Genomic DNA, 14,347 nt, shown 5'->3' on the forward strand with positions numbered 1-14,347 from the left:
GCATTGTGCCATTGAACATTAATGTGACATGAAGCATTCACCTGTGACACGGAGGCAGGAAATAACCAGCGCTTACATATAGTGAAAGAGTTGGTCAAGGAAATATTTGCACTGTTTCGGAGGGATATGGAATTGGAGGCCAGCTGAATGGTCTCTGGGTTAACAATACGTTGCATGGTAAAAAGTGGCTCAATAGAAAGTAGACTATGCTCCAAGGCTATGTCCTTCCGTGCACATATATGCTTCGTCTACCTGTACGGCTTGGAGCCAAGCACTGAAAGCAGGCTGTGAAGGCGAGAACTAGATTTGTCACTGAATGCTGAATGGGTAAAAGGCAGGTATATCCGAGATTGCCTGCTATTTTATAAAAGCGGCAAAATAGCTGAATCTTGTCGTGCCAAAAGAGCCAGCTGGAAAAGAGAAAATTCAAATGAATCCAATTGCAATTGTCATGGAGCACAAATTATACCCATAATTTTATTAACTTCCCTTTTGAGAAAAATTCATTCACTCAAACTCTCTCTCTCAAATGCTTTGTATTTTCATTTATCTAATTTGTTCAATGCGGGAAGTGTGATCAGAGATCACTTCCTTGTGCTGGACGGCATATGAGATGAAGGAGTACTTTTCCCATTTTCTTTTAATTTTTGCAAGCAAAGGTTTATTCATTTCTGTCAGCACATCCAAAAGAAGAGCACAGGCTTTGAGGGCAGCTTGACCTCACTGCAGCACACATCTGGATTGGTACCTGACCTGTAACTTAACCCCTCAGCCCCAGTTTTTGCAAATGCAAAGTGGATTAATAACAACTAGAGATGATATTTATAAGATGCATGACTTAGTGCTCAACAAATGATTATTTATTATCTGCTCATATAGAGATATATAAGAGGTTATAGAGAGCCCTGGTATATAATCAGGACATTGATCCTTTTGAGAAGCTGATAAAAGCTGTGGAGTATATTCTTTTTTTTTTTTTTTTTTAATCTTTGACCTCACCTTCAGCTAGTCAAATGCATATCCAAATTTGGCTGCATTTTCAGCCATTGTCTGAAGCCACTGGCCAATTCCATATCAACAATCCCCGTATTAAGTGAAGAACTGTTGAAGGGTTTCTCTGGGAAAGATAGACTCATATGGATAAGGTGCATATACTTTCGGGGTTCTAGATCATTCTATGAGGCAATCTTTTAGGTATATTTTATTTTACTTCAACAGCAACTATATTTGCATTACTTATTAGAGTCAGCAGGAAAGAAACATGAATCCAGAAGTACTTATCAGAAAGAAAACTAGCACATTCTACATTTTTTCAAAAGACATATTTTCCTATTTGAAGTCTTGGCTAATAAAGTGTTCTTTACTTTGACCTAAACTGTGATTTTTCTTCTTTTTTATTGTTTGACTCTGGTTGGACCTACATTTCAGCATGGATTTTCCTATGGGAACTGAGATGAAAAACTAGAGGAGAAATCAACCTTGTATAATCCCACTGTTTTTCAGCCCAGAATTTTCTTCTATAAAGTTCTAATGTGACTCACCATTCCCCAGTAAAACCTGGCCGGCACAGACATTTTAATTCACCCTGGAACTCCGAGCAGTTGCCTCCGTTGTAGCAAGTGAGATTTGTCTTCTCATTCCCACAGACTGTTGAGGGTAATCTGGTGTGCCTAGAGACATAAAAGTAGCAGCCACAGCTGTTCATCTTGTTCATTTCATTCAAGAAAACTTTTTGGAAAAGTTCATGTATGTAGTCAATGCCAAACTAATTAACTACTCAGGCTGGCTGAGCTACAGATGCTTGATTGTGCTGCATTATACACAGTCACTTTCTCCGGGTAAACGGCTCCTGCTGGAGGGTGCTATAACAAGCATGGCTATATATCTTCCATTTCTACAGTTTTCATTGGTGAGATAAGATCTGTGCCGTGGGGTGGCAATAAATTTAGGGCTGGGAAGAAACTTGCTATAGCTTGGTTTGCTGCTGCCTTGCTTATAATAAATCAACACAGGCCACGGAAAATTGCATCTCTATAAAGGCCAAGAAAGCAAGGACAGCACTCTGGTACCCAAGCACTCATGTGATTTCTCTGTAGGCTTTCAGAGCTGAACTCCTGTTACCCCACCAACACTTGCTGGTCTCTATCCAATGATTCATAGCTTAGCCGAATGCAAGCCGAATGCTGTCCAGGAGGACTGTAGATAGCACTCAGTGGCAACTGTATGTGAATTCAGGAGGGTGGCTCTTTTGTATAACAACGAAGCTGCACGTATTAAGGAATCCTTATACAAGGCAGAACAAATTGTTAGAAGCTAAGCAGAGCTTGACTACAAGGCAAGATCCAGAGGTGTGAAGGACTGGATTAGAAGAGATTTTAAGGGTGTTGTTCAGGTCCTTTGACCCACTGTGCATGGTATCTGATACATAATTAATGTTCAGGAAATATAAGATGAATTTAATTTTGTCCTGTTGTGCGCGCTGCCGCTAATATGGAGAAACTAGCCTATCTGTCGGTAAGTGTGTCTCTTCCCACAAGAACTAATCAATTCGGCTTTAAAAAGAAAATATCATAAGGACTTTTCAAAAGAATGAAAAATGTCAACCAGCTTTGAAAGGGGTCAATTAGCAATGCAAATGTGAAGCTTTGTATACATCTTACGTTTAATAAACAATTTTTGAATCTCATTAGAAGGTACTTTTGAGAACTTTAATCTTTGAGAACTTGACTTTGATGAATTAGGCAGGAAAAAATACTGGAGAACTAGTTACTGGGGCATGTATGTTTACTTTACTTATCCAAAGTCACCGCGGCAATACTATTAATTTTGATCCTGAATGTCTCTTGCTTTTAAACAGGCACTTTGTCTATTGGCAAATGAGCCCGTTTCAACTCATGGAAAGTGACATATAACTGAAATGTCAGCACTTAGCACCTAATACTGTGCCTTCATAGGTTCTGAACGAATGTTATGGAGATAAATACATTTTCTATTTTTTTTTTAAGATTTTTTATTTATTTGAAAGAGAGAGTGAGCAGGGGGAATGGGCAGAGGGAGAGGAAGAAGCAGACTCCCCACTGAGCAGGGAGCCAGACGTGGGGCTCGATCCCAAGACCCTGAGGTCAGGACCCGAGCCAAAGGCAGCGGCTTAACTGACTGAGCCACCCAGGCGCCCCTAAATACATTTTCTTACAGGTATGGCTACCTGTTCTGTCTGCTGGGAGATTCATCCCATTAGGGTACCACCTCTCAGTTAGTGTTATGTCTACAGGCTGCCAACCCACTCCAGGTGCTCCTGCCAAAGTCTGGGAATATATTACTTGTTACTAATAATCCTCTCACCTCCCCATAATGACTCAATTGTTTAGTGGATTTAAAAGCAGTATAAGTTATAAAATAATGAATTCTACTTACATGGAAACACTGAAGCCATGTGACTTAGCAGGAAAATATTGTTTCTTATTTCTGTTTATGTAACATGAGATGGAGGTCATTACTAGAATTAAAACACTGCTTTAGTAGTTTTAGAAAAAATTGTGAAATATGTCGAAATGGGCAAAAGATATTCCTGAGTATTCTTTCTTTTTTTTTTTTTTTAAGATTTTTTATTTATTTGACAGAGAGAGATACAGCAAGAGAGGGAACACAAGCAGGGGGAGTGGGAGAGGGAGAAGCAGGCTCCCCACGGAGCAGGGAGCCCGATGCAGGGCTCGATTCCAGGACCCCGGGATCGTGACCTGAGCTGAAGGCAGATGCTTAACGACTGAGCCACCCAGGCCCCCCCTGAGTATTCTTTCAATGGAATGTTGGGTGTTATGTAAAGGACACTCTAGGATTGTTTGATTTTGTAGTATGTACGCCTTAGATTTTCTTCACTAAGCTATTTTACGACTCTATAAGTTGTAGAAAAATGACATTAATATAAATGGATCCTGCTCACTGAAATGCAAATGAATTTGTCCGTAGTGATAAAATTGTCACAGGGTAGAAAAGATAGTTTCAAATATTAATTGTGTTGCTCTATAAAAAATTAAATAGTTTTGCATTCATTAGTAACTTCATTCCCTCATCTCTATTTATATATATTTGTGTTTATGTGGATAATAAAAATATATGCAATTATTATATATGTACATATATAAATAATTAGGTTGTCCTTTGACACTTTTTTATATCTTACTCATTTCCTCATTAATTAATGACTTAAATGAAAACATCAAAACATGTTCATTTATATGAGAGTCATAATTTCACTTTCTCGAAATTATAATTTAGCATAGACTTTTCAAGATTTTATGAGATTTACCTGCCTGAAATAGTCAAGGGCATTGTTTTAGGGGTAGAAGTCATGCTTCCTCGAACAATATGAAAACCAAGCTTTTGGGGGCACCTGGGTGGCTCAGTCGGTTAAGAGTCTGACTCTTGATTTTGGCTCAGGTCATGATCTCAGAGTCATGAGATCAAGCCCTGCGTTGGGCTCTGTGCTCAGCAGGGAGTCTGCTTGGGATTCTCTCTCCCTCTGCCTCTGTTCCTCTCCCCACTTGCTCTCTGTCTTTCTCTCAAAATAAATAAATGAATCTAAAAAAAAAAGAAAGAAAACCGAGATTTTGCATTTATTGTAAAAAATATTTGTTTCTTGAGGCCTTAAAGCTATCAAACTCTGGGGCTACAGTTCATGAGACATATTCTAACAAAGATGTCGGAGAAAACGTTTTGCTTAAAGTCTGGTCAAAACACTACCATTCTTCCTTATAGAACATCCCACCATGTGAGATCCCATCTACATGACCAAACCATGATGGAAGGGGCTCCTGTCACTCCTGTTCAGCACAGCCTACAGATGCGTAGCTGAGAGAGCTTTCCAGTTTGACGAGGAAAATGGAGAGCATAGCTCCAAAGGCCGAGCTTTACATGAACTTCATGCTCACCTGCAAAATTTTCCTGTGAAATTTCCAAAACAGCGGCAAGAATAGCCATTGGGGTTGCTGATGCAGGTGGCCCCGTTTGCACACTGGTGACTCTGGCAATTGTCTATATCCATTTCACAGTTCACACCGGTGTATCCAGCCTCACACCTGCAGTGATAGGCTGCAACTCCGTCGGAGCAGTTGCCATGGATACAGGGGTTTGAAAAGCATTCATCAATGTTGAGTTCACAGCGTGTCCCTGACCATCCCAAGGGACATGAGCAGTGATAAGAGCTATAGATGTCTTCACAATTTCCTCCATGCAAGCAGGGGTTGGAGTTGCAGGCATTCAACTGCAAACAGCCAGTAGCCACTGAATTTATAGAGATTTTGAGAAACTGCTCTTCCTGCGGTTTATTAGTGAAACCAGGAACATTTTCAAAGTAAGAGAGATAAATGCCACTGATTTCTATTGTACTTAGACACCCTTTCAGGCCCTGCGTATTGTCAACAGCTCGGTCACCCACATAAATGTCTGTATTATCCTTCAGAAAGTTGAGGCTCCCAGTGGCAACTGCACTGGTCACAAAAGGTGCTTGGTTGTCCACTTCCATTTGCCACCTGGAGGCCTGGGCCAGTGGGTCCGTCATGGAAAGAGTCACTTGGTGCCATATGCCATCATTCACAGACTGCGAACTTGTCAGACTCAGCATATAAAAACTGTTGCCGCTTTGCAATTGAAATAATAATCTGGAATCTTGAATGCTAATATTAAGAAATTCAGGCTCCTTCTCTGCATGCAATATGATCACATTTGCATTCCTTGTTCTGAAACCAAATGTGATATTGGTGAGTTCTCTGGTAATGTTCCCATTGCTCCTGAATAATATTTCACTGCTTTGTGCATTAAAAACAGCATTTGCAATACCTAAAGAGAGAAGGCAACACCAATGAGCAACTTTATTAAATCTGTAATGTTGGCTTTATTACCTTTATTACTAAAAATGATCATCAGGTTAATATCATCATGTATCAATTGTTTGATATATGTTAGGCACTGTGCTAGTTCTTTTTATATTATTTCTAATACAGAATTCTGGAGCACATTTTTATTATTATTACTATTATTATCCCCATTTCAAAGAAGAAGAAATTGAGACTCAGAGAAGTTAAGTGATTTTTTTCATAGTCAGGTGACTAATAAATAGTAAGACCAGAATACCAAACCTGGATGGTCTGATACCAAAACCCAGACTATACATTTCTTTTCCATTGAAAAAAGGTTACATGTAGAAACAACGTCTAAAAAAGGTGAAAATGAATGGGATTCAATGCATGACTAGACGTGGAGCTTGGTATTGGAAAAACCTACAATTGTTCACTTGAGTAGAGAAAATCCAGTTCTCCACCTCCTGGGTGGGTCTCCTTTCCTCTCGTGCGACTTCTGCATTCACAGGACCTGTGACACCAGATGTGTAGGGCTTTCCCCCACCGAGCAATTCTGCGCATCATCATTTTCCTTATCCTTTCATTGTTTCCCATTAGCATACAAATATACTGTAACTGCTCCAGTCTTAGAGCAAGACCCAAAAGCACAATTCAGCTCCCCCTCACCCCGCTGCTTCCTGAATTCTCTATTCGCTTTCCGGGCGCAACTTCTCCAGATAGTTTTATATTCTCATTGTCTCCACTTTCTCATCTCTCATTTTCTTTTTAATACACGCTGCTCGGCCTTTTGTGCCAATCACTTCACCTAAGCCAAGCTTGCTGTGTCATAATGATCTCTGTTACTCAGTGTAGAAGTCAATTCTCTATTCTCATTTTCTTGCACTTTTCAGTAAAAATTGACCTTAAAAATGCTGTCTTTGCCTCAATTGTGGGGCACCACACCCAAACAACTCTTTTCATATAGACTATTCTAATTATTTCTCAGTGTCCCTTCTTCTGTCACTCTGCAGATCAATATAACAACCACTCCTTAGCTCAAGACCTCCATCGGTTACCGTCGCATCTAGAAAGAAATCCTAAATCCTAAACCATGGCCTGCAAAAGTCTCTGTGATCTGACCCTTGATTAACTATTCAATTCTATTTGCTATCACCCTCTTCCTTATTCGCATGCTACAGCCACAAAAACTTCTTGCCATTCTTCGAAGACATCAAACTTGTTCCCAAATCAGGCCTTTTAACTTGCTGTTATTTATACTTAGAGTATTCCTACCCCAGATCTTCCCACAGCTTATGTGCTCAAATGTCACCTCCTCTGAGAAGCTTTCCCTGACTATCCAAGTTAAAATAGCTTCTTCCCTGTAGCCACTCTCTGTTCCATTACTCTGTTTTATTTTCTTCCTAGTATTTATAACTATTTGAAATTATGTTGTTCATTTGCCTACTTGTTCTTTGACTGTGTTTCTGCACTAGAACATGTGCTTTCTGAGATCAGGGACTTTCTCTGTTTAGATTATTACTAAATCTCAATGCCTAGAACATTGCCAGACATATAGTAGGTAAACATTACTAAATATATAATCTGTAAAAATAACTCCTGTGTCCTCAGTTCTGGAAAGGGAGATAATGATTAGAAACCATTGCAGGAGAAAATTCAAGTGTATCATTCAAGTGTTCAATTCAAATGTATTATTTGGATTAAAGTTTCATTTGATTTTATTACTTTTATTACTTTTGACTGTAGTGATTTTCCCACCAAGTTTGGGGCTGGAATTAGGGAGGAAAGGAGCAACAACGTCTTAGTCCTTGTTTTTAAATAAATGTTAAAATAACAAACTCATCAGCTCTCTCCAACTCCGAAAGGAAGAATATGTTCACATAATAGTATACACATAACAGTATTTGTATTTCACCTTTTCTTTGGGGAACTGTATTGTAATAAACACACCTGTATTTAAGGTGTGTATAAGGTGGGTTGTAAATTTTGAAGTCTTGGTTTTCTGATAGGATGCCCTTGGGTTGGAAACTGAGTGAAGTGATGGGTTGGAAACTGAGTGAAGTGATGAAGGCAACATGCGCAAGCTCTGAGTTAAGCAAATTCAAGACAGAGGTGGGGTGTGAGGGCCCTGACGGAATGAGGTAGAAGAATGTATGGAGTAAGACATCAGAGGCAAACCCAGGCTGATGCATGAGCTATATGTTATTCTTTTAGACCTAATCTCAGTATATCTTACTTGAAAGAAAATACAATAGGGTCATAAGATCACATAAAATTAAAATTACACAAAGTAGCAAAAGTGTGTTCTAGGGTTCATACCTGTCAATTAGTAAAAATTCACCCCTCCTATTGATTTACATTTTCTTCCTTCATTGAGATAAGTCGTACTTAAAAAAAAATGTTATTGAGACTTTTTGGGAGATCAGAGGCAAACTTTCTACTCTTTCTGTAGTGGGAATGCAGTAGCAGTGAAGTTTCACTTAACTTCTTTCTGACGCGGTATGTCCAAATCCTAAACTGCTTTATGTATAGACTGAAGACCAATACACACCAGGGGTATGGTTCTTGGTCTGCCATTGTTTTTAGAAATCCTATTCTTTTTTCCCCCCTGTGAAAATATTCCAAATGATGTAAAACCCTTTTGTAGAACATAACTGGGACTAAGAACTTTAGAACTTTAAGATTTCTATCAAAAGACTGACAATAAAACTAATAATACATTATTTTAAACAAGCAGTTTGGAGGTAGAACAATGGAAAGGTTGTATTTAAAATTTGGTGCCATGTTAGAAACCAAATTGCATTCTTTATGCCAACTCATCATGCTTTATATACTACATATATACCATAATACTCTACTGTAATATAGTATATGCATTTAAAACATGAAACATAAAAGTATATGTATTCTGGAAAATTTTCCCAAGTATATATATAGGACAACACATTTCATATATCCATCCTTTTCATATATGTTTTGAAAATATAGAAACAGAAAAGGAAATATATTCTCTCTTCTTCAGTCACTGCAGCTCAGTTGAAACAGAATGCTGTTGCAATAAATCTGAGGTCTTTCTATTCTCTGGTTCCATTCCATTATTTTAGTGCGATGTTTTCCAAGGTGATATATGTATCACTTAAAGTCTGGAGCAGTTAAGTGAAAATATTGAGTTAATTTGAAGAAAAATAATGTTATTTTGTTCATTTAACAAACACTTATTGACAACCTCCTATATGTTTGGCACGATTCTAAGTGCAAAGAGTAATGTGAGAAACCAAATAGGAAATTTCCTTCCCTTTTGAAATCTATATTCTAGTGAGGAAAGGGATAATGAACAAGTAAACAAATACATATACAACAAAACATGAAGGAATCATAAGAGATATGAAGAAAAATAAAGCTAGGTAAGACGATACTTGGGTTGGAAACTGAGTGAAGTGATGAAGGCAACATGCGCAAGCTCTGAGTTAAGCAAATTCAAGACAGAGGTGGGGTGTGAGGGCCCTGACGGAATAAGGTAGAAGAATGTATGGAGTAAGACATCAGAGGCAAATTGAGGACAACACTTTACAGGATTTATCACACTATGAAAGGAAGCGAAAAATGGGATGGTAGCTGGTGGGGATAAGGGGTGGTCAAAGGAAATTTTTTGTAATGAGGAAATGTGGCAGTGTGTTTATACACTGATGGAAAAGGTAATGATGCTGAAGAGAGAAAAATTTTAGAAGCAAAATCTTCAAATAAAGGGGGGAGATTAGAATTCAGTGCAAACATGAAGATTTGTTATTACGATTAGACTGCATTATTTGAAGTAGGAGAGAAGAGAAAATGTAAATAATAGTGTGGTTAGTATGTAGACATGTCAAGACTGTCAAATAGTATTCAAATTTACTAACTTTTGGAAAACTGTGGTCTTTAGTACTGAAGATGGGCAAGGAAACATTTCAGATTGAGGAAAATACTCGGAAAACAACAGAATGCCCAATGTGTTTGCCTTTTTGTACTTAAGGTTATAAAATCATCACATACACACAAAATTTTTTTATCTACCTATCAAGTAGATGTTTTATCCCTATTTAGAGAGAAAGCTTTAGATTACAGAGATCATGTGAACTGCCCGAGCCTTCACAGTTAACATAAGTCCGTGAGCTCACACTAGCACTTGACTCTGTATTCCAATAATGAGGAAAGGAAAGCCAAATATTACTTGGTTAATTTCTTCAGAAATTAGCTTTAAATAATCAAAGATCTAGGTCTGGTGTTGTTCTGACCTCCATTCCCCACCACACCTCCACCCCCACGGAAACCCAGGGGCAGGATGAGGCATGAAGCCAATCTGGATATTATTATTATATTAGGTTTATTGTACTACTCAAGTCGGGGCAAAGAGCCACAGGTTCCTTTGGGAAGCAGGTTTTGTCTGAATTCTTTTTCTGGGCTGCCTTGTGGAACTGCAATACCCAACTTAATTGGATGGGTGACAACCTTAAACTCCACCTACATTCATATCCTCGAGGCACCTCCTGGCACTGGGCTCTGGGAGGACACGGGCTGAGCTCACACCACCGGACTTGCTCGCATGCTTTCCCAGCTGTGTTCGCAGGGCAGGAACATGAGAAGTCATCCCACAGGGAATAGCACACACCTCCGTTGTGACAGGGGTTGGACTGAGCAGAAAAGAAAGCAAAGGCATAAAAAGCACTGGCAACTAACTGCGGAAATAGTAAAGGCAAGACCCCATAACTGCTATTTTTAAATGCTAATTTTCTACATATTTACACTTTGAACTTTTTATATCCATTGGTTAACAAATGGAAAAAAACTTACTGCTACCGTTGCCAACTCTTCTCTAAAAGAGAAATGGGGAGAAAGAAACAAAAAGAAAGAGGTGAAATAAGAAAGAGAAAATAGATAAAGCCAATTTTCTACAACACAAGGAGGATTTTAAAAGGTGTAATAACATTCTCTGGAGGGGCGCCTGGGTGGCTCAGTCGGTTAAGCATCTGCCTTCAGCTTAGGTCATGATCCCAGGGTCCTGGGATCAAGCCCCACATCGGGCTCCCTGCTTGGCAGGAAGCCTGCTTCTCCCGCTCCCCCTGCTTGTGTTCCCTCTCATGCTGTCCCTCTCTCTGTCAAATAAATAAATAAAATCTTAAAAAAAAAAAAAAAACATTCTCTGGAATTTCCAAGTTACCAGGCACTTTCAATCACACCAATTACCATTTGAGGTAGAGGTTATTACTCCTGTTTGCACTAATGAGGGCAGAGGGCCTTCCTGTTACCCAAGATCCTAATAAAAAGGCAAACGTTGAAGCTTGGTACCTACATCCTCTGGGTCCAGATACAGTGACCTCTTCAGTTGCCCTGCCTCTCAGTCAGAGACATACTATTATTATCTGAGTTCTTAAAAGGTTTCTCTCAAAATATCCAAAATGAAAGTATTTAAAAGGGAATTTCTGAGAGCTGAGATGGTATTGATCTCAGTCCCACTGTTAAGATGTGATTTAGGTGAGTTACATAACCTTCCTAAACTTCAATTTCCTTATCTGTAAATGACATAAATGGGTAATAACAATGCCTGTTGTACATAGCAGTCCTTCAACAGAATTAAATGGATTCATCTATGTAAAGTAGTGTCTGCCACATTGGCAGTCCTCCTCAAGTGATGTCAACATGATTCATTTTTGTACATTTAGAAGCAAGCCCAGTGCATGTCAATAGTCAGAGTTCAATAAATGTTCAACAGATATAAATGTGTTTCCTTTCAAAGGTCATGCAGAGCTGACAAATTCACATATTTAAATAGTTTTTGGAAGAGCATACAAAATACAGAAAGTAAAACGTAGCCTCAGGGAAAATATATTTCAGAGAATTTTAAATCCAACTACCAGAAGAAAGTTACCACTCAGGGTTTTTTGTTGTTGTTGACTTCATAGTCAAAAACAACGGTAGTTGGGCATTTAATATAAATGATATGATGATCTCTTCCAAAATGAATTAATTCAGTTAAACCTCTGGGATGCCATTAAGAGTTTGGGGATTAAAATACTATTATTCTTGAGCAATTTGTTTGTTGTGGCAGTAGAAGCATGTGGCTGGAGTTATCTTGGATGATTAAATAGACCATGATGCCACCAAGATCAAGGCCATTTTTTTATGGCTCCATATAAATCCCCCAGTCTTGCTGGAAAAATATTGATGAAGTGTTATTCTATGGCTGGTGGGTCAGTAACATTATCTTCACATACAAAGAATGGCTATAACAAATTATTTAATGAAACAACAGTTTAGCATACAATATAGACATAGTTGGTGTGAATAATCCTACCTTGCACATGTTGTCTCCAGGACAGCCGTGGGTCACGTTGACAAGAACTGGATTGTGGGATGCATTGTTTGTTGAATTTGGGAAGAATTCCAGATTTTGGTTGTTTAATCTTATATCTTGGATACAGCCTTTAAAGAAGCCACCATTAGCTTCCGTCTCTGGTCTGTCAGGAAGGCCACCGATGTAGATGACATCTCCTTTTTGGATTTTCCATGTAGGGACAGAAATAAATCCTAGGTTTTGTGAAGACTGATACAGTTCAATTTTATTTGGCTTGAATTTCAAAGATATTAAGTGGACATTTCCATCACTGAGAATGAACTGTACTGCTAACTTGGAAGAACCTGGATGCAGCATTGTTAGTCTGCCGTACTCTAGCCAAACACGGATGTATTGATAAGTGCTGTTTTCCAAAGCTAGGAGTAAGCCTGATGGTCGATGTGTTCGAACAAACATAGAGATGGTAAAGTTCTCTCCATAACTCTTGTCAAGATAAAAAGCAGCATATCCAGTGGAGTCATCCTGGCCAAATCTGCCTGCCACATATTCTTCAGTGTCAAAATAGAGCAGAAGAAACAAAGAAGAAACATTTTAAGACTCACAAGTAAGAAGGGCCAGAAGATGAACACACACACACACCCATATATATTTTTTTAAAGTTTAGAACAGGCTTATTCAATAGAATGACAATTTGGCCTCATTTCTCAAAACTTCTGAGTTTACTGAAATTTACTCAGTTTACTGACTTTTCTGAAAATAACTACATTTTGGTTTATAGTTTATAGTTGAGGCCCATTGATCACAAAACGGAAAGAGAAAAGATCTCTGTGCTGATAAACTTAAGATTTACCTCTCCTTCACTGCCCTAAAACGCTGGGGTTTAATGGTGGAATATCAGACACTACTGTCCTCCAACTTAGTGGAAGACATTTGAGGAATAAGATCTCTTACTGTAACATCTCAAAGCAGACTGTTCAGGCATCTGTCATCTTTGCTATTTGAGGACACGCTGAAGCAAATGTCATTACATCTAATCATTCTTTCTAAAGGACAGAAATCAAGAATTAGATTCACAAATCCTCTTTGGGGATGATACTCCAAATAATAATAATAAAAGGCAAGGGAGTTGAACAAAGAAAGAAGAATCTTCCTTCTGTGGTCCTGGTTGGGAGAGGCATGGGAGATAGACAAATAGAAGGAGGGAGGCAAAGATGAGCATTGAACTCACCCAGAATTTCCTGTTTAAAGAAGCTAGTAATGCACTAATCTGGCAATACTATCAGGGTACATCAACTCAAGAAAACTCTCGAGATGTATAAAAATGAACCCTTACCTTCCAAAATATTGATGATATTGTAGGAACTAAAGTTCCTGTCTTTTTTTTTTTTTTGAGAGAGAGAGTGACTGGGGGTAGGGTGGGCAGAGGGAGAGGGAGAGAGAGAGAATCTTACTGATGCAGGCTCCACGCCCAGTGCAGAGCCTGACACGGGGCTTGATCTCACAACCCCAAGATCAGGACCACAAGATCATGACCTGAACTGAAATCAAGAGTCGGATGCTTAACCAACTGAGCCACCCAGGTGCCCCTAAAGTTCCTGTCTTCTTAAAGCTTATATTCTAGTTGGTGGATGCAGACCAGACACAGATAAAGAAACAAACTATATAGCATGTCAGGTGGTGATAAGTCTTTAGGTATAGAATAAATCAGGTAGGGAAAGGGAATAGGGAGGGCTGGGGGTAGAAGTAGAGTTGCGATTTTTTAATAAAGTAGTGAGAGAAGTACTCTCTGAGAAGATAACATTTGAATGAGAACTGAAAGAAGGTAGAGATATTGTTGCAGAAATTTAAGAGAGAAGGGATGGTGGCTTGGATCCGTGGTAACGGAGGAGGTGATGAGAAATAGTCAGATTTTGGAAATATTTTGAAGGAAATACCATGAAGAACCTACATGATTTTCTAGGGCAAGTATTTCCATTTGCAGAGACTGAAAAGAAAACAAGAGGAACAGATCTGGTGGGAAAGTGAGAGTCCACATTAAATTTGGATGGAACTGTCTAGATTTGAGATGCACCCATCAAGGTGGAACTGTCTAGTAAACAGCTATAGAGGTGCAGAGGAGACATTCTGGGGTAGCTATAATTATTTTGGATTTGTCAGTGTAATTAAT

General features: G+C 38.8%; 1 protein-coding gene across 1 annotated transcript in view; it reads right to left on the reverse strand.

Annotated features, from left to right (window-relative positions):
- The window catches only part of CRB1 (crumbs cell polarity complex component 1), a 214,742-nt gene that overhangs the window by 33,684 nt on the left and 166,711 nt on the right, over nt 1-14,347 (reverse strand). The window contains exons 7-10 of the mRNA XM_032422495.1: nt 12,181-12,728; nt 10,354-10,519; nt 4,929-5,835; nt 1,542-1,670 (exon numbers count right to left, since the gene is read on the reverse strand). Of these exons, the coding sequence (XP_032278386.1) occupies nt 1,542-1,670; nt 4,929-5,835; nt 10,354-10,519; nt 12,181-12,728 (1,750 nt within the window). The remainder of the gene's footprint in view (nt 1-1,541; nt 1,671-4,928; nt 5,836-10,353; nt 10,520-12,180; nt 12,729-14,347) is intronic.

The sequence above is a fragment of the Phoca vitulina genome, unplaced genomic scaffold (genome assembly GCF_004348235.1).
Source record: "Phoca vitulina isolate PV1807 unplaced genomic scaffold, GSC_HSeal_1.0 scaffold26, whole genome shotgun sequence".
Lineage (NCBI taxonomy): Eukaryota > Metazoa > Chordata > Mammalia > Carnivora > Phocidae > Phoca > Phoca vitulina.